Genomic DNA, 21,400 nt, shown 5'->3' on the forward strand with positions numbered 1-21,400 from the left:
CTGAGCTGCTGTGCTCTGAATCAGACACATTCCCGTGACTAGCAGACATTAAGCTCCCTGCTACGTCACACTGAACCATCCGTCGCTGCTTCGTGTTGAGCAGAAAAACAAAGCACATCCCAGTGGGGTTGTTTATCGGGAAAAACTTCATGAAAAAAAGGAAATAGGGAAGAAATGCAGCTCACCTTAGCAGTCTTTTGTAGAATTCCTGCATTGGGACGAGTTGCTGAGGGGTCTTCCACAGGTTCACCTAAACCCATCAGATGAAAGAAAATACAAAGATGTCCGAAATGAACGTTACTTCTCAGCAGTAACTTGAGCTTCAGACTCAAAACAACCTGACGGAAAGCTACCTATAAGCTATTAAAAAATTCAGCTAGCAGCTAAGTTCATTGTGAAGACGGTTGCCATGGCAGCCTACTTTTCATCCTTCACCCCAACAGAGCAGCAGCCTTGCTGTAAGTACAACCAAAGTCCAACCACGGACTTCTGGCAGGGTGAGACGATGTGGCGTTTGTACAAGCAACTGCTGGTTAATGCGTCGAATCAAATGTTTTTATTTTACTTCTGACTTTTTGCTGTTTGACAACAGAAATAAATGTTTTTAAGAACTTTAGTTTTTTAATATACAGAATATGAAAGCAGAGATGAGAGAGAATCAAGCAGAGAGCTTTACTGACTGCTTTAGCTGCTACTTCTTCCCAGTACCTGTGTCAGAGAGTGTATTACGAAACTTGCTGGCGAGTTCATCCTGGTCACTATAGTGGTCTTCCACAATGACATCAGGATTCGGGCTGTACGGCGTCTTCTTCTGGGTCTTTTGCGTCGCGTTTTCAGCCTGGGTCTCGGACTCACTGGTGGCCCCACAGTCAGAGTCAGGTCTCACAACCTGCACAGATAATAGGGGTGGAAAAATCAACTGGAAAAATCAAATATCTGGATTTTTTCCTTCACAATTTTAAAATAAAAATGTTTTTTTTTTTTCCAAATAAATAATAATCCATTATAATTTTTTTGTAATTTTTAAAATTGTTTTTATTGCTTGCTTTCTTGGGTGTTAGCAGGTTTAGCTAATGTGTTGTGTTTTCCTAATTGAAATCAAGAAAAATGAGAAAAAAGTTTTGAACATTTTTTTTTTTAATCTACAAAAATAAGCAATATAGAAGAGTTGGGAGAATTGCAATTAAAATCGAATCGGCACCCAAAAAAAAAAAAATAAAAAAATAAAAATAAAAATCGTAATCGAATCATATAAAGCATATTGTCACAGCCCTAACAGACAAACTTTCATTATTTACTGAGTTTAAATATTGATTGCGGTTAAATGTTGGAATGGAAAATGACACCATTATTCATGTCTTCAAAGAAAAAAAATCTCAATGTAAAACAACATACACTGACAAGTGTTTACCTTCCACTGCTCCCGTGGCAGTATTTGTACCACCACTACATCGCCATTCAGAGCTCTGTTGCGAGCAACTATGCCATCCAGGAAAATATCCAGTGTGTCATCCTGGGAACAGAAAAGAAACACTGGTTTTGTTTGTTTGGTCTTTTAAAAAAAAAAAAAAAAAAAAACCAACAAAAAACATGCCATGAATTTTGATGCAACATGTTGTTGGCAGATATTAAGACAGTTCTGTAAAATCTACTATCAAATAACTTACAGGGGAGGGAATGAAAGCTTCATGGTACTTCTTGGGGTTGATTCTCAACTGTCCCTGAAGAAGAAATGAGCGAATGTTACAGCTTACTCAGCAGGCTGACAGCAATGTGAGGAAGAAGCCACGCCTCCTCCTTACAGTCTACAGACGTTTTACTTATCAGGACAGAACAGAAAGCTACACGTTCCTTTCCAGGTCTATACAGTAGTTAAATACGCCTGATTATTACTCTGACATTTTAAATTTGACCAAGAACAAAGCAAAACTGCAGAAGCAGTGAATGAAAAAGTTGGTTAAATACACACAATCAAAACAGGGTTAAGCAGCAGCCGATGTCAGTATTAACACACACTTCATTTACTGATCATTACCAGTGTGAGAACCTCCGCAAATGCAGAACTTTTGCCCATTTGCTGTTATGGAGCGTTCAGGTGCGTGCTAACAAAATGCTAAGGATGAAAGACATCGGCAGCGATTTTACAGAAGCATATGTTTCCGACATCCACCTGGAGGTTTTAAAGGCTCTGTGATGATGTAATCCATCATTACTCGAAGGGAAAGATTATTAAAAAGTGGGAAACATTTAAGAGTGTTCCCAGTCTACCCAGCAGAAATTTTGTGAAATGCAAACATAAACTATGAAAAAAGGTTGACTACAGTTTGGGAGCAGCGCCTCGCCTCAAGCACACCTCTAATTTTCAGGTCAACCTATATATATGCTTCACTTGTTCCCTCGACCTCACCCTAACCCACCCTGGCTCATCCCAGTTTAACCTGTCTGTCTTACTTACTCCACCTTGCTCAACCGTCTCTTATCCGCTCATTCCCATCCCTCCTCATTTCTCCGTTTTTTTGTTTTTGCTATTTCAGGTACCATGTGTGGGTGGAGGGGTGGGAAAATTGAATAGAAAAATCTTGATATTTTTGCTTCATAATTTAATTTCTTTGTTTAAAAAAAAAAAAAAAATTTAGATTTTTTTTTTTCCAAATAAATAAAGTGAATCCATTATAAAATGTTTGCCATTTTTATTGTTTTCATTGATCTTTTTACTTATCGAGGTGCAGAGACACTTCACCCTGCCACATGTTTTGGGTTACTTGAAGTTGTATTTACCCAATACTGGTAACTACCAGGTATCTAAATTTCATTATGTATCAAAAAGTAAAACCTATGAAATTAAAGAGCTTTTATTTTTTTTTCTCATGATGCATCGACTGGTTTGAGGAAAATTTATTGCATATTTAATGCTTCAAGAAGGATAAACATGAGTAATAAGAAATACATAAAGTTTAGTTAACCGTAGACATTCACAGTAATACAAGGAGTGTCATTCACAACCTGAATGAGCTGTCTTCCTTTGAGACCATGAGAAACCTCCTCGAAGGTCATGTAATTCTCAAAGACTTGTTTCTTTGAGCCTCTCCCTCCTTTGTTCTTATTCTTGTCAGCAAGTGAATTGATGCTCGAAGCTGAAAAAGACAAGTCAGTAACTTAAAGATCTCGTGTCTACAATAAGCACGCTGTAGCTTCTCTGTGACAGAATGAACAAAACGTAACTCAAAACTTACTTCTGGTCTGCTGAAGTCTTTTGTCTTGACTCGACATCTGAGGATTAGTCCCGCATTTTAAAATCCCTTCTGCGTTTTTCTCTTCCACTGGTTGCTTTGGAGAAGTTTTTTTCTTTGACTTTTTTACTTTATCTTGCTCACCCGTCATTTTCTTTGGGGATTGTGGATGCTCAACAGATAACTCAGCCTCTCTGGAGGCAGCATCCCTGTTGGGCTCCTTGTTTTTCTTCTGCTGCTTCTGGTGTTTCTTTGCATTATTCGGTAAAGACCCAACCTCTTCACCAGATTCAATATCTCCATCCTGGCTGGTGGTGGTATCCCTTCTCTGACCACGTCGTTGGAAGTCAGATGCACCTTGCTTCCTTTCGCACTCCTGCTGGGCACTGCGAGAGCTTAGTTTCTCCATGTATAATGACAGCGAACTCTCCCCTCCAACATTTTTTAAAGAAGATGGTGAGAAATCACTTGAATCAGAGAAATCCTGAAGCACTGGGTCTTTTTTTCGCTGTGGTATATTAAGCCTGTCACTCTGGACTCCAAGCGTTGGACCGGGACAGTTTCCTGGACCAGGACCATTTCCCTCTCTTTTAAATGATGAGTCCTTAGTATATTGTTCAAGATACAAGCTAAACTTGCTGCTGCGGTGCTGGCTGAGAAGCCTGGCATAAGCATCTTTCTGGGGAGGAGCGCTTATAGGATTCTGGGTCCGCTTGGGCTCGCGATTCAAGTTGGTCTTCTTTGACTGGTGAGGGGAATCCATAAGAAAATCCTTAAAAAGGTGCGGTCTGTAATAAAGAGGAAACACTGAGATTGCTGCTGTCTGAGAAACAGTCAAAAGCATGTATTGATTTGGAAACAGCAAATTCCTGAGAACATAAGTACAGCAGGTATGTCACGACTCTTATACATACACACTCATCCTGAAAAAGATGTTTGTGAGTATTTGAACCTGCAGTCGTGCATATTTTCAATATTTTGCATCACACTGCAATCACCTTGAATTACCTCAAGCTTTGCCATTGACTTGTACCTTTCTGTTTACTGGAAACCTCTTGGCCTGGTCACACTGTATTTGCTTAATAATGCTTTTAAGCTAATAATAACGCATCATTACACTCATATATCCTAATGTAATAGTCTGTAAAATCATGTATGTTTTACTGTTGAAGTAAAAAAGGAATAATAACGAACAAGTTGCTGTTTTAAAAAAAAAAAAAAAAAAAAGATAGATAGATAGATAGATAGATTATTTCGAAAGATATCCATCTATATATCTGAGAAAGAGTAGGAATGATTATAAGAAGAATTATGTTACGGTTTTTGGTAAATGAAACCAACGCGTCTGGTGCAGACTCTTACACATCTGTCCTTGACTATTGATTATATTTTGCTTTTAACGATCTTAACAGGGTATTGACTGATCATTCCCAAATTTCTGTTGGAATCAGTTGCATATTAATCATAATTTCATTTCACCAGAAAAACAAATCAAAATGATTTAATCACGTTTAGTTTCTGCGTCTCGAGTCAGCTGTAAATATCTTTCTCCAGCTAACAGCTAACTCACATTTGCTAGCACTTATTAGCAGCTACAGATTAGCATCAGCTAGCCACTTCTAACGGCAAATGCTGGTTTTACGTTAACTGGGAATTTTTTTTAGGTCACACAGACGGCGACACGTGTATTAATAAACCAGCTTAAAAGAATATAAAGACTGTCAAACTGATATATGAGCATCTCACCTCTTAACTGTAACGTTAGGTCGTGTAATGCTAACTTGTGTGAGTCACGTACAATGTTACCAAATGCTTCCGTCGTCACGTGGTGTCGTCATCGGGTATTTACGTATTTGTTTACATGCTGCGTTTGCGTGCTGTCTGAAATGTGAACTTCACGGAACGCCCTAAAGCATCTTAACGTGTAAATTTGGGAAGACAGAAGACTTCATTAATAGGTGGTTGCTCGGAACTTTATTGTGGATTAATATTACATACTACAGCAAGTAAATATATTTAATAAGTTTTCAGAAATATGGACACTAAGTCAATTTTGGCGACGGTTCATAAATGTCTTTCAGAATTATTTCACCTAAACGAATCATGAAGGAGCTTCAGACATCAGCAGGTCATAGATTTTATTTTATTTTATTTTATTTTATTTTATTTTATTTTATTTTATTTCATTATATTTTATTTTGCTGGTGTTTTTTTTATATGCACCTCCAGATGGCAGCAAAGACAATGTTTGATGATTTGATTTGAGCGTGACATTGTGCTGTGTAGGTCAGTTGTGTAAATCACATGGTGCGCACCAGAGCAAACAGGAAGAAAGTAATGGAATATATTGTGTGTGAGATATGTCTGGGTGTAAGCATGTAGATTTATATGTTATCTCACAGGACTGATATAGATCTCACTTACCACCTGAGATGTACAAGATGGAGATCCTTTTTTTTTTATTCCATTCCTGACAGCTTGCATTTATCTTATTTCCAAAGTACAAGATGGTTATAAAAGCTTTCAATGGAAAAGTGTTTTTGGTTTTTTTTTTTTTGTTTCCCGAAAACAAGCCAGGAGTATTTGTGCACTTGCTGGAAACAAGACATCTGTGGGTCAGAATGCTACAGGCAGCTATGTCGTAACAAGCCCCAATAAATCTTTTAAACACCCAGTTTATACACATATATGCTCATATACACACACTTTCAGTAAGGACGTTATTCAGTAAATTGGCACACTTAACAAGAACACATTATGTCTGATCCAAAAATCCAGAACAGCTTGTACTTGTCGGTCTGTCAAAAACAAAGGATAAAAAACTGAAAACAGCACATTTGTGCTGCGTTTCCCTGAAAATAGTTTAATTTAACCTTCCTGACGGTTTGCCTCAGCGACAGAGTTAGTGTGTTTTCTGATACTCATTCAGAAACACTTATATTGAAAGCATCTGTCCTGTAATTTCCACCCTCTTATGCCATATTGTTTGTGAAACAGGAATGATGAGACTAGATTTATTACATGAATCAATGAAGTCCCACCTTCTGTTCAGGTTTGAACAGCTGGGTGTCATCAAACTAACAGTTCAGACACATTTCATTAAACTAATCCCAATCTAATGACAGAGCCCAGGTCAAGTACTGAGCCTTAATAATCTTTCCAACTCGATTAAACGCACATGCATTAATGAAAACACAGATTGCTATCAAAACAACAACAACAGCAACCCAAGTGGCACGGTGTGGAGCTTTTTGTGTTGTCTTTAGTTCAGGTTTCCCTGAGTTATTTTGCAGGTTTTCTTGTGTTTTCTGTAGAGCTTTGTTTCTTGTTCATTAGTTTTCATTTGTTTATCCATTCTTTCTGTGTTTTGTTTTGTTTTTGTTAATTTTTTTGTTTATTTACCTTTATTTAACCAGGAAATCCCATTGAGATCAGAGATCCCTTTTACAAGGGAGACCTGGCATACAGAGTCAAAATTACATAAAGCTACATAAAACAAATACAGAATTAAATACAAAAAAAGCCAGAGATGGCTTTTTTTTTTTTTTTTAGAAAAACAATGATGTTCCTCCTTCACTGCCTTCCTCAGGATAATCTTAAAATCATTAATGGATATGAATGTTTTTATTTTAACACCTTTTTGGAGATTATTCCATGACCACGGTGCATGATAAGAAAGCATTGTTTTGTCAAAGCCTGTTTAAACCTGGGGAACATTTAAAAGCAACAATTGGGAGACAAAAAGGTACTGAGGTATTTTGGAAGTTTACTTAATAGAGCTTTATAGGTAAACATATACAAAGAAAGTGTGTGTGTATACACTGCTTAGTTTCCTTTTTCACTTGCTGGTTCATCATTTGTACCTTCGTATGTTGTTCCCCTGAGTTACTTTATTAAACAGCTCTACTCTTTATTCTGCCTCCTGGTCTGCATTTAGGTCCTCACCACCTCTCCATGACTCCAAGGAGATTCATTTAGTCCGTCCCTGCCAATACTCTGGTGGATTTTTGTCCGCAATTGTAGATGGAGAATGTTTAATTTCCCCCATTATCTTCTGAAAATTGGCCTCTTAGGAAATAAACATGTAACTATGCAATAAAGCTTTTCATTCTCGTCATGTAACTGCAGCATCAACCGTCGCACTGTGACAAAAATAACATATTGTACTTTTTGTTCAGCTATTTCTATTTGAAACCATCATGAATATGTTTAGTTTGACAGAATTAGGTTTGAAAGGCAACAGACTGGAAGCAACTCCACATATAATTACATTTTGAGCAAGAATATTCGTCTTTTTCCAGCCATTTGCAACCTCTCTGATGCCGTACTGGGAATCCTTAGGCTGCCTGTCTATAGAAGACATGCAAGTTCATGAATCAAACATGATGCAAGTTGCTAACCATGGCTTTTACTATGCTTATTGTAAACAAAATTAAAGAATGGCTTCCTGATCAATAGATCTGTAACAATAAACTGCCTCTGCGAAGACAGCCTGTCTTTTTAAATATTGCCATGCCGCACTGAAAGTGTGATACAGATCAAGGCTTGACATAATTTGACGAACATTTTATAGTTTAGAAATGAGCTTCTTGTAAACAAACTAAGTTTTTCTTCTCAGGTTTGAGCTTAAAAACACACACACACACACACACACACACATACAGTCAGAATGAGCTCCAGCCACTGTTTCGCTATACTGAAAACATACGTTGGTCATTTCTCCATTGATAACATATTCTCTGCTCAATTGTTTGAGATAATAGTGTAATAATTCTGACATCTGAAACAGAAGGGGGCACCAAATGAAATCTATCTGGGTTCCTCTGCCTCTTTGACTCCTCTCAGAATAAAACTAAAGGAACCCCTGGGACAGCACGCAGCGTGGGTGAAAGAACGCTTGGTGCAGAAGTCTCTACCAGTGTTGCGGTTGTATTGGATCCAAGTAGTAAAGCATGCAGACGAAGCAGCAAACGCCTATCAAATATTCATCACACCAGGGGAGGCAATGCGGCTTGTAAGAGAAGATGAAATAGGGAGCAGGAGCAGTCACTTAGTACACTTTTTCACTTCCTTTGCTCTGATGCCACCTTCACTGTACACAGCTTTCTCATTATGTGGTCGGCTGGCTCAAATCTGTAAAGTGGTTGTAAGTTTTAAAAAGGGTTTGTGTGACTTTTTAGTACTTTAAAGTATAATATTTTCTGCCATTAGTCATCAAAATGTGAGTGAGTGTTTGTCCTTAGGGTCATGTTGTGTGTGAACATGTGTGTGTGTGTGAGTGGTGTATCATCACTCATATACTACAGATGTAGCTGCGGATTTGCCCGACTAGAGAAGCCTCACCGCTGACTGTAGCGCACGGCGTGGGGAGATCTCAGCGTTGTCACCTTCCAATGCCATGGCAACAGCCTACAAGTCACCCCAGGTGAGCTGCACTCCTCAACGCCCATTTACAGTCTGGTTCTGACTCCAGCTCAGTGGTGGAGAATGTCAGAGCAGCGCAAGATGGACACGTGCGCACGCAGAGAGAAGTGGGTAGAAATCTACAGTAAATGTGTTCATAGAGGGAAAACAGATGAAGCCATTGAAATAAACGGACTGTTCGTGTTTACGGTTAACATATGTCAGGCTCGCTTTCAGATCGTGGGTAAATGTCTGAACATTTACTTGTGTTCTGGTTTCAGAGCCCAGAGGAAAGGTCACTGGTTTTATGAAGACCAGTTTGGGTCAAGAACGAACACATCTAGCTGCATTCATGCCAACATTGGAGCAGATCTGATGACCTGAATTTAGGCAAAATACAGACCTGGTTCAGTTTTAGTATTCATGCTTGAACCTGGATCTATTTGGGTCAGTTCTGGAGTGGTCTTCATATCTTATTTTCTGAACCGCCAAAACGTTTTGGCATACTGGGCTGTGTCCTGTTTGTAGCTAATGTGGCTGAAAAGAGGTGATGTTTTACTCTGGTGTGTTTTTACAAGCTGGTTGTGGAGAAGTGTCTCAATTGGATGACTGAATATAAATGTCATAAAACATGGATGTACTTCTGGAAAACATATTTACTATAAAAAATGTAAGAGCGAAAAAGAAAACATTCTTTGGATATTGAGTGAAATGTGTCAGTCAACTTACTTTTGGTTGTTTTTCTTCTGCAGCTCAGTTGAAAAGTTGTAGTACGTTACGTGTTTAACAAATACAGTCTGTGAAGGTGATTTATCTCAAACACAGGTCTGCTTTAACAAATTAGGAACAGCAAAAAACACAGACATTGATATATTTGATGTGTTCATCATGTTTATTGTTTAATTTCTTCCAAAAACAAAAGCAATACCTCGCATAACACATAAGATTATTATAGTTAGTTAATAGATGAATACCATTAGATGAAAAAGAAAATATAACATCTAAAAGTTCTGAAGTTTTATGCATCAGGATATCATGAAAAAAAAAATCAAATCTTTCTTAAGATTACAATTCTTAAAATTACAATTCTAGCCTCAAATGAACTACATGTGATATTACCGTGTCACTATTTATTTAACAAAAGTCCAATCTTAAATCTCAAGCAGTTGATTTATAATTCAAAGAGAAAATGACCACGTGACGTCTGTCAGCTAAGAACAGGAAACTGAGGCTGCAGTTCACACAAATTCCCCAAAATTGGAAAAATAAAAGATGGAAAAATGTTATCTGGTCTCATGAGTCTCCAGTTCAGGTTCAAAATTCAGATGGTAGGATCAAAACTTTGTAGAAAAATGGAAACATTGGTCCATCCTGCCTGAAATTAACAGGCATGTGATGTGAGGGATGTTTACTTTGCATGACAACATGTAAACCCCACAGTCCTTCCCTTTATCACCACAGTGTAGCATCTTCTGACAGAAACTTCCAGCAGGATGATGCACCATGTCACAAAGCTCACATCACCATGACGATGAGTTCGCTGTCCTCCAACAGCCTCCACAGTCTCTAGGTCTCTGTCCAGCAGAGCAGCTTTGGGATGTGGTGGAACGGGAGATTCTCATCATGGATGTGCAGCAACTAGGGCTGTGACGATATGCTTTTGTCCAAATTCGATTTGATTCTGATTTTTTGGGTGCCGATTCGATTTAAATTTTCTCAAAATTCTTTGATATTGCTGATTTTTGTAGATTAAAATCCAAAAGAAATGTATAAAACTGTTTTTTTTTGCTCGTCATTTTTCTTGATTTCAATTAGGAAAAAACAACACAGTATCCAGATCATCATCCTGCTGCTATAATGCCCAAGAGGACGAGTAAAAAGATCAATAAAAATAATAAAAATGACAAAAATGTTTTATAAAAGATTATTTTTATTTGAAAACAAAATCGATTTTTTAAACAAAAAATCTATTTAAAAATTGTGAAGCAAAAAAATCCTGATTTTCGATTTTTCAATTTGATTTTCCCGCCCCTAGCAGCAACTGTGTGATGCTTCATGTCAACATGGAGGAAAAATCTCAAAGGATTGTTTTAAATACCTTATTGAAAAAAAAACAAAAACAAAACAAAACAAAACAAAACATAAAACAGCATGAAGGGTGGGGACATTTCCTCACAAACACATTTATTTTTATCAGTCTTAACAGTGTGAACCAAAATCTGAATACATCACCTGAGGCTTCCTCAGTTTTTGCTTTATTTTAACTCCCACACGTGGGATGTATGAAAAGGAATACATTCCGCTTTAAAACACACAGTTTTAAGAAAATGTGAACATCCTCATCACATAAATCTATTTGTCTTTATTCACCGCGCTTCCTGCGTGAACGCCACTTAAATATCTCTCATTCTGTTTTATTTACTGTTGCTGCAGATTGAGTCTAATTACTCCCCAGCACCCCCCTTCTTCATCACTCACGTCTCTTCTTCATCATCACCACCACCACCGCCCTCGCCTTCCTCCCCACAGGCGCCACTTTCAGCACCGGACAGCTCCCTTGGCTTCCCACGCTCCGCCCACCTCCCGCAGACTGGCAGTGAGAAACAACCACACACGCCGGTGGGCGACACTTCAAACGGCCTATTAGGGTATTATTGGGAGGGACAGAACTTCAAGCACAATTTGCTTCGTTCCCCGTCACCCTACTCATCTTCCATGGATTTCCTCCGAGCAGGAGAAGACGCTGCAGCTCCGGCTGGTCGCTGTTCAGGCGATGAATGGACCGCGGACTGTCCAGGACTCAGGGCAGCTTTCATCTGAGTGTGCAGGTTCGAGAGGAGGTTTCCTGGGTAGCTATTCAGACCAGATTCCTGTAGGCTATTTTTGTTTTATAACAGTGATGTGTGAAAGTCTGTGTTTTCTCTGGTGGTGAAAGCGGATAAAAAGATGCTCCAAACAGAAGTGGGGATTCCTTTCGCTCCAAGCAAGACCATGCCTGTTAAATTTGGGACATCCAGTGGCGCGTGGCTTTTAAAGTGCTTCTGATAAACCTGCAGAAGCAGCAGAAAGAGAGCGGCTTTGGTAATGAGAGACACACTTTTCTAGGTGTCCACGGTGTCCCCTCTGCGCCTGTGAGAAGGAATGATGGCTCTGATAGTCGTCCCGCTGCTTCTGCACACAGGGATCGTTTTGGGATCAAACTACGGCTATGTGGAGTGGTCGGATAGTGACCGAGACGAGAAGCATCCACCGGTGTACACCACTCAGAACATAAACAGGGAGCCGCCCCACCACCCGACCTACTATCCGGTTCCTGCAACCGAGCGCACCGTGGTTGCGCACAAAATCGAGGAGGATTTGCCCAGGGTGGTGACTGCTTTCCTGCACACCGGGGACTCCTCCGCGCTTAGGCAGGTCAACTGTTCACGGAGGTACGAGCTGAGCAGCCTGCGAGGTGGCCTCCTCGTTGCCTCCCACTACTCCCTGCACAGCATCTTGGACACCGTGGCGCACGCCACCAACTTCCTGAACATGATCCTGCAAGCCAACAGGTCCCGCGAGCAAACCATTCGCAGAGACATCCACTGGTACCACGCGCTGGTCCAGAGCATCCTCGAGGGGGATCCCAAAATCCACAGGGCGGTGGTGACTCTACAAACTGACGCGCAAAGCCGAGGCCCCCACGTTTTCCTCCAGGCGACGAGGACGCAGAATGATGTGGTGTTGCAGGACTTGTCCAGCTCTGCGCACCGCCAGCTGAACAGCAGGGGTCCGGAGACAGACTGGTTCAATGACTTCAGGGACGGTAGGAAGTCTCACGTGCAGAGAAGAGTTCTGGGGAAACCAGGTAGAAATAGTGGAAACTACCTTCTGAACAAAGACCAGATCAAGTGGTCGGCGCCCTACCTGGAGTGTGAACACGGGGCGTTCGTGCCTTACTGGCTGCTCACCTTGTCTGCTGGCTTCTATGGACTGAAGAGCAACTCTGCGCCAGAGTTCAGGTGAGACCGAGATAATCCCCTTTTCTCTCTCCTCATATGCTTTTCAGACAACAAAAGACTTACAAGACTAGATAAAATACCCAAATTTGACAAACATTGTACACATACTGAATAAAACTGAATCTAAATGTCCTGCTGAATCTCAGCTTTGTTCAACTTTTATATTTTCATTTGGCCATTAAGGTTTATTGTTCAAATTCTGTCTCCCCCCCCTCCCAAAAAAGTGGCCATGTAGATTTAACTAAGCAAATAACTATGCAAGCCTCCCATTGGACCAGCTCAACATGAGTGATTATCTTTCAGATAGCAACAAGTTATTTAACCCCAAATGTTTCTTTCACAGTCACGTGGAAAGACACGTGACGTGGTCGTGGTGAAGATATTAGTTTAGTGCAATGCAAGAAAGTCGTGTGGTCTGCAGAAGGGTCAAATCACTGGCACCAAACAGAAAAAAAAACATCTAAGGAGATTACAGAAACTAATTAAATAGGGGTTAAAAATTGTCCAATGAGAGAAGAAATGTACCTGGAGGAGAATCCTGCATGATTGCGATCAGTGACATTTGGTGAAATAAAACCACAGAAAAACAACAACAGAACCCGCGGCTGTTTATTGGTGAAATTAAGGACATTATTTACAAACAATGCGAAAGGAAAACACACAGGATTCGGACTAAAACAGCTGTGAAGCCATGAGAAAAGCACTAAACAATGAGGCCAACTTGAGAAAACGGTTTCAGTTTGCTGGGGCAGTCGAGGATGCAGAAGTTGGGCCAGATCTAAGTTCAGCAACATGATGTGTAAAGAATGAGCAGCTGACTGAATACACTGAATGAGCAGGTTATTCCATCTTCCCTGATGCACCGTATTCCAAGATGATGTTGGATTCATTGGCTCGAATTGTGAAAGAGTGGTTCAGGGAGCACGAGACATCATTTTCACACATGTGATTGGTCACCACAGAGTCCAGACCCGAACCCCACTGAGAATCTTTGTGCAGCTGTCGAACTCTTCCTTCAATACAAGACCTTGGTGAAAAATTAATGCAATGCTGGGTGGATATAAATCTTGTGACATTACAGAAGTTTATGGAAATAATGGCACAGCGAATGCTGTGGCTTTAGCTAAACCATGATCAGACCTCACATCTCTGTTCTGGAGCAACAGCTGCTGGTATTAATGGTGTTAACCACAGGGATAGCCAGTAACTGGAGAGCAGTCACATGACAACACCCCGATCACATAGAAATCCTCGATTTTCATCAACATTATAACGAGTAAACACAGTTTTTATTCCCACTACACACTGTGTTTGTGATGAACTGAAATGTGGATAATTGCTGATTTGAGGTCAGTAAGGTGACTAAACTGGTTTCCTCAGATGAAAAGCTTTAAAGGCAGAGATCATTCAGAATTGGGGTTGTCATGGTACAAAATGATACAGATATTTAGGGTGTTTCTTGATTCTCTGTGCTTTTTGTACTATAGAGAGGGATACACCTTTTTTTTCTTTAATGTCAAAGTCAGAACACCATAAAAACAACATAATACAAACATTACTATTAAAATATATATATAAATTTAAAGAAAGAAATTATTTTAAATCTATTCTAGTTTGTGCAAAGATACAGAATTATCAGACTGTTTGCTTACTGTCGTGTAAAAATGAAAAAACTTCAACAACTACTTTATGAGTTAACTAAGATAATGTTCTTTTTCTTTACAATACTTGAGAAGTAATTAAGTCAACAACAGAACTATTTAAGATGATCTATTCATAACTAGAAAACTTTAAAAAAAATTAAGTGTTTTTGTCTGCAGTGTACATTAATAGGTATTAATATCTTACTGGAAGCCACTTTGTTCACTAAATTGTTCTGGATTAATGTGCAGACTTTTATTCGAAGGAAAACAGAACATTTCTGTACATCTGTACATACAGCAAGAGAAGGACATTTTTCTTTATTTTGAAGATAGAAAAGTGGAAAAGAACTTAACTTTTCTTGTACAACTTGTTATACTCTTGGGAAAGTTTCACATTCACAAAAGGAAATGGGCCGATGGCAAGCCGAGCTTTGCAATGTTTTTACAAGAACTTTTTCAATACAGCACCATCATTAGAGATCTTGAAAATCCAAAGGCCTTAAAAACAATGTGCATTTTGGATAAATTCTTATTTCATTGATATAGTTCTCTTACTGATACTTTGTCTGATGTGGATATGCATGTGCGTATGCACAGGTGAAGATACTCAATCTTATATGTATTTTTCATAGCTTTCATTTTCTCTATTTACCTCTTTTTATTTAATTCTTGACCCCTGACTTATCAGTTTAATTTCTGCATTTTTTTGTTCGATTGTGTTATACTCCCACCTTCAGCAGAGCTTCGAACATGTCCCGAGTGAGGCGGGGGACATTGAGTCCGAATGGGCTGTGTTCCATGCCTCTATTGCTGAGGCGGCCGGCCGGAGCTGTGGCTGTAAGGTCGTTGATGCCTGTCGTGGCGGTAATCCCAGGACTCGTTGGTGGACACCAGCAGTGAGGGATGCCGTCAAGCTGAAAAGGAGTCCTATCGGGCCTTCTTGGCCTGTGGGACTCTGGAGGCAGCTGATGGGTACCGACGGGCTAAGCGGCATGCGGCTTCGGCTGTTGCCGAGGCAAAAACTCGGGCATGGGAGGAGCTCGGCGAGGCCATGGAGAAAAACTTCCGGACGGCTTCGAGGAGATTCTGGTCCACCATCCGGCGGCTCAGGAGGGGGAAGCAGTGCTCCATCAATACTGTGTACAGTGGAGGTGGGGAGCTGCTGACCTCAACTCGGGACGTAGTGGGTCGGTGGAAGGAATACTTCGAAGACCTTCTCAATCCTACCAACACGTCTTCCGATGAGGAAGCGGAGCTGGTGGACTCAGGGGTGGACTCTCCTATCTCTGGGGCTGAAGTCGCTGAGGTGGTCAAAAAGCTCCTTGGCGGCAAGGCCCCGGGGGTGGATGAGATCCGCCCGGAGTTCCTTAAGGCTCTGGATGGTGTGGGGCTGTCCTGGCTGACACGCCTCTGCAGCATCGCGTGGACATCAGGGGCAGTACCGCTGGATTGGCAGACTGGGGTGGTGGTCCCCCTTTTTAAGAAGGGTGTGTTCCAATTACAGGGGAATCACACTCCTCAGCCTCCCTGGTAAGGTCTATTCAGGGGTCCTGGAGAGGAGGGTCCGCCGGATAGTCGAATCCCGGATTGAGGAGGAGCAGTGTGGTTTTCGTCCTGGTCGCGGAACAGTGGACCAGCTCTTTACCCTCTTTGGGGTCCTGGAGGGGGCATGGGAGTTTGCCCAACCAGTCTACATGTGTTTTGTGGACCTGGAGAAGGCATTCGACCGTGTCCCCCGCGGGCTCCTGTGGGGGGTACTCCGGGAGTATGGGGTACCGGACCCCCTTGTACGAGCTGTCCGGTCCCTGTACGACAGGTATCAGAGCTTGGTCCGCATTGCCGGTAGTAAGTCGGATTCGTTTCGGGTGGGGGTTGGACTCCGCCAAGGCTGCCCTTTATCACCAATTCTGTTCATAACTTATATGGACAGAATTTCTAGGCACAGCCGAGGTGTTGAGGGGATCCGACTTGGTGGCCTCAGGATTGGGTCCCTGCCTTTTGCGGATGACGTGGTCCTGTTGGCTTCATCTGGTCGTGATCTCCAGCTCTCGCTTGAGCGATTCGCTGCCAAGTGTGAAGCGGCTGGGATGAGAATCAGCACCTCCAAATCTGAGACCATGGTCCTCAGCCGGAATAGGGTGGATTGCCCTCTCCAGGTCGGGGGTCAGGTCCTGCCTCAAGTGGAGGAGTTTAAATATCTCGAGGTCTTGTTCACGAGTGAGGGAAGGATGGAGCGCGAGATCGACAGACGGATCGGTGCGGCGTCTGCAGTAATGCGGGCTCTGCGCCGGTCTGTCGTGGTGAAGAAGGAGCTGAGCCAGAAGGTGAAGCTCTCAATTTACCAGTCGATCTACGTTCCTACCCTCACCTATGGTCATGAGCTGTGGCTGAAAAAACGAGATCTCGTATACAGGCGGCTGAAATGAGTTTCCTCCGCAGAGTGGCTGGACTCTTCCTTAGAGATAGGGTGAGGAGCTCGGTCATCCGGGAGGGGCTCAGTGTAGAGCCGCTGCTCCTCCACATCGAGAGGAACCAGTTGAGGTGGCTCAGGCATCTGGTCAGGATGCCTCATGGATGCCTCCCTGGTGAGGTGTTCCAGGCACATCCCTCTGGGAGGAGACCCCGGGGAAGACCCAGGACACGCTGGAGGGATTATATCTCTCGGCTGGCCTGGGAACGCCACGGGATCCCCCCCGCAGAGTTGGCAAATGTGGCTGGGGAGAGGGAAGTCTGGGCTTCCCTGCTTAGGCTGCTGCCCCCGCGACCCGACCCCGGATAAGCGGCAGAAGATGAATGGATGGATGGATTGTGTTATAAAAATTATTTTAAAAAAACCAATGAATTAGCCTGTTGTGAGCATACAGTGTATGGTAGTGAGAGCTTTAGGATGAGGGCGCACCCTGCAGCAGCACGTGCTGCTCATTGAGAAGAATGAAAACATTCCTGCTTCAACGTAAGTCTCCTGAAGTCAAAAACTCCAGAAAACGTTGCTTGGTTGGTCGCTGGCTGTTTATTGTAAAGAGTCGTCAGAGAGGTCTGAAAACTGGCTAAATGTAGCAACAAAGTCGCTAAAGTTGGTAAACAGCTGCCCGTTGCAGTGCCTGATGAAAATGGAAAGCTGTGAACAGACACCAAAGTGGCATTGATCAATACCCTTGCCAAGCAATATCTAACTAGATTTTAAATTTTACTAGTGGTTAGAATTTTTAGTTTTACAACTCAGTTCACATGTCATGGTGGCGGTGAAGGTGTGGACCAAAACACAGAGACAAGAGACTGGGATGCAGGTTAAAGCCTGTTTTAAGCTGATCAGGAAGGACTCCGTAAGCTCACCCAATGATCCAGCAACTGAACACACAAAATAAGGGGTGTAAATACACAGAGGAAGTAACTAGACACAGGTGAAACGAATCAGAAAATCAAACCAGGTGAACTAATGAACAGGAACCTAGACATGAGAGAACTAAAAAAGGAAAACTACAAACCAAAACAGGGAACTAGAACTAAAGAGAAACACAAAATATCCTATCATGACGTCACAGTGACATGAGGCAATTATTTAACACTTTTTAGTTTGTATGATTGGAAAACTGACATACAGTAGTTGACCTAAATGTTTTTACCTCTTACTGAAATCATTTAGAATCTTTTTGTGTGCTTTTCTTTATTGGTCAATAAAAAAAAAACAAAACAAAACAAAACAAAAAACCATACTGGGTGAAATCTCTAAGCAAAGTAAAAGTGCAAGGTTTTATACAATAACACACAACAATATTGTGCAAAAAAACACATCACATTTTCTATGTTTTCATCTTATTTACATTAAATTAAGTAAGTCAGTTTACTCATCAGGCCCTGCGATGGACTGGTGACCTGTCCGGGGTGTTCCCTACCTTTTACCCAAAGACAGCTGGGATAGGCTCCAGCTTCGACGCGACCCTTAGTCGGACTAAGCAATTTCAGAAAATGAAAGAATAAATAAATGTATTCAACATTTTGCCATCTAATGTTCATAAAATGAAATAAAAAACTTTATTGATCCCAATGTAAATTTATCATACAGGTATGGTAATAATACTAATAATCATGATTTATTTAAGACTAAAAATTACTTATATCCAATAAATATATTCTATAACATTGTATAGCTATGCAGATGCATGTTATATTTACAGTGTAGAACCAGATGGAGTAAAAGCATCTTCAAAGACACCGGTAGACCTTCCTTATTTAATAACTCTGCCTGTCAAAGCTGCAGTGCATCCTTACGACTGCAGCTTTAATCTAATGAGTCCTGCAGGCCTCATGAAGGAATCTATGCAAGTTGTGGTCAGGTGGGAAGGGGGAGATGGGGGCAGCACTTAGATGCACAAAAACACCAAAGGATCTCATGTTTCCAGGCTCCACGCACAGTGTCTGAAAATGATCAATATGGTCATGAATAAACAATGACATATCAGCAATGTAAAAACCACTTCCAGAGGCACCAGTAGAAGCAGAATAACATAGATGTCTCTGTCAGCATGTTTATGTTGATTAAATTAATCATTAAAAGTAAACACACACTAGTTGTGTTTCATCTCTTCAGTGAACATAATTTACTGGACTGCACATGTCTTGATTCACCCCTAAATCTTTCAGATATTTTCCTTCCAAGCAGCCAGACCTTCTAGAAATCATTTGCAGTGGTCTTTATCAGCAGTTCTCCAGACTTCTTTCTTTTAAACTTCTTTGAGCTTTGACTGCTTTTGCATTTTCATTCCAGCACTTCTACTTGGATGTGGTCAGAGGGATGTTGTAGGTGTATGAATCATTTTAATCATTCAATCATAAGAAAGGGGATGAACCAGTGCCAGGAAACTTAGCAAATTAGTGATGTTAAGGCATTCTACTTTTTTGGAAGAAGCTTGTTGCAAAGGCATTTCCATTCATTTAGTTGCATTTATAGGGAAAATATCAAGGATAATAGAGTTTAACAGGCATTAAATAGAATTATTTTGCAAGAATAAGGTGATTCCCAAAGAGCTATTTGCTGAAAAACATGGCATACCCCATGTGGTGTGTAATGTGTCTTAAAACCTGAAGGAACTGGACTAGTGGAGGACAAAAACTAAAGTGTCAGGCCGACAAAAAAAAAAGATCTGTAGCAGATAAACTATATATCTAAAGGGTATTTCTGTAAGTATTTCTGTAAGTATAGGACAGAATCCCTCAAATATCTGACACGGTACCTAAGAGCTGCATCCGGACCTGGAGTCGATCCATATCGTTCGCTGAGGCCTCATCAGAAATGCTGCCAAGAAGTCATTATTAAGGAATAGAAGCAGGGAGGAAAGACTGAGATATGCCACAAGGTACGTGAACTGGACTGAGAATCAGTTGCAACAGGTCTGATGCAGTGATGAATCCCCCCCAGAGCCCTGAACTCAGTGTTGCTGTGTGGGCTCAGCAGTGAATGACAAGTACACACATACTGGACTTGTATTTTACTGGCAATGTGTGGAAGCCAAGTAATCAATAGAGCACCAAGACAAAAGTATGAAATAATCTGACATTTCATGTAGTTCCTATACATTCTATACAATATGAGAAAGCAAACTGGCAGTGTAGGCACAGTTTCACCAGTGGTGCCTGGTCTTTGTTATCCGATGCAGAATTACATCTGCCTGCTGTGCTGCCAAGGAGACTGGAACATATTATACTAGGTAAAGAGTCAGGTTTCATGTCATTTTGCACTTTCCCTAAATAGCACTTTTCTTTCTGTGTAATGACCAGGTGTTGTATGCTTTGCCTTGGAAACACGTGTAACAAGGAGCAAACCTTTTAAGACATCACACATTCAACACATTGCTAGGTATTCTGCAGAGTTCCTGTCTTTCAGTGGATCCAGTTCCAGCTGCACCTCCAGGAACCTGCTGAGTAAAACCAGAGAGATCACAACTTTGGACACAACAGTGGTCTTCAGACTGCAGTGTCAGGGCTGTGATTTATGGCTCACCCAGACATCCATCCACCTCGCTGATGTGTCCACGTGGAAAGCGCTGCATCATTAACCAGCCCCAGGGACAGGCATTCTCAGAGCCTCATGACATTACCAAGAGCTGGACTAGACTTCTAAGGGACTCTGATTTCACAGTGTTCATGCATGATGGATATAAAGATGTTACTAAAATATCAAGTTTAATCAAAATCATCACGCTCCTTAATTATAACTTTCTGACAAGATTTTTGCAGCAGCTCGGAGGTTATCTATCTTAGAGTGCATTCAGTTTCAATTTGCTGGTACAGCAGAGTCTATGTGGGATGCTTTGTTCATCACTACAAATAATTGGGAGTCTGTCTGGGATATTGCACAAACACTACCACCAACATGTCATGGTGAGGGTGTTAAAAAAGGGGGTGGGGAGGGGTGGGGGTGCTTGCTTCTGTTGCTTTAGGCATCTGAAAATATTCAGTGTGATTAAATGAATTTGGCAAGTGAAATTCAACATTAAATCCATCGACTGTTCCTGCTCAGCCGAGAGGGTTTACACTCTGTTTAAATGACTGTGACATTTTACAAGTGACTGGGATTTTTGGCACTTAGAATTGGGAAAGTAAGAAAGCTCATGTGTTAAATCTCATTTGTAAAGTTGTGACAGTCTCATATGAGCACAAACTGTAGTGAATGCAGTACTTTTTTTTAAATCATAAAGTATTTTTTCTAAAATAGACTTGTTTTTAATGTTTTTTTTTTACACATTATTGCAGTGGCGCCCTGCAATGGACTGGCGAGCTGTCCAGGGTGTACCCTGCCTTCGCCCAAAAAGACAGCTGGGATAGGCTCCAGCTTCCCCACGACCCTGAATTGGATTAAGTGGTTTGGAAAATGAATGAATGAATGTATTGCAGTGGGTCCCAAACTGGGGAGTGGGCCCCCCCAGGGGGTGCCTAGGGTTATCACAGGGAGGTGTAAGCAAGACTAAATTAAACTAGGGAGTTTTAGCACTGGACAAATTTGTAAAAGTACCACATCATCATCTAATATTGTCAAGTAAGAAGCCAAACAAGTTCCAACACCACTTGGGAACTCTTCATCCTGAATATAAAGAAAAGCCTGTTGGTTATTTTAGAAATAAACCAA

At 41.2% G+C, this 21,400-nt stretch overlaps 2 protein-coding genes across 3 annotated transcripts in view; one reads left to right on the plus strand and one right to left on the minus strand.

Annotated features, from left to right (window-relative positions):
* The window catches only part of dis3l2 (DIS3 like 3'-5' exoribonuclease 2), a 14,947-nt gene extending 9,900 nt beyond the window's left edge, over positions 1-5,047 (minus strand). The window contains exons 1-7 of one of the 2 annotated variants that reach the window (XM_079244223.1): positions 4,977-5,047; positions 3,234-4,018; positions 3,004-3,134; positions 1,668-1,721; positions 1,412-1,513; positions 709-889; positions 186-250 (exon numbers count right to left, since the gene is read on the minus strand). In XM_079244223.1, coding sequence (XP_079100349.1) covers positions 186-250; positions 709-889; positions 1,412-1,513; positions 1,668-1,721; positions 3,004-3,134; positions 3,234-3,993 — 1,293 coding nt within the window. In that variant the 5' untranslated portion in view covers positions 3,994-4,018; positions 4,977-5,047. Of the gene's footprint in view, positions 1-185; positions 251-708; positions 890-1,411; positions 1,514-1,667; positions 1,722-3,003; positions 3,135-3,233; positions 4,019-4,238; positions 4,305-4,976 lie in introns of those variants that run through there. The other variant, XM_079244224.1, reaches the window with a different exon arrangement.
* Positions 5,048-11,777: 6,730 nt separating this feature from the next.
* gpr158b (G protein-coupled receptor 158b) overlaps positions 11,778-21,400 on the plus strand; it is a gene marked incomplete at both ends in the record, with an annotated part of 113,736 nt that continues 104,113 nt past the window's right edge. The window contains one exon of the mRNA XM_079244339.1: positions 11,778-12,634. Coding sequence (XP_079100465.1) covers positions 11,778-12,634 — 857 coding nt within the window. The remainder of the gene's footprint in view (positions 12,635-21,400) is intronic.

This window comes from Telmatherina bonti, assembly GCF_933228915.1.
Source record: "Telmatherina bonti genome assembly, chromosome: 7".
Lineage (NCBI taxonomy): Eukaryota > Metazoa > Chordata > Actinopteri > Atheriniformes > Telmatherinidae > Telmatherina > Telmatherina bonti.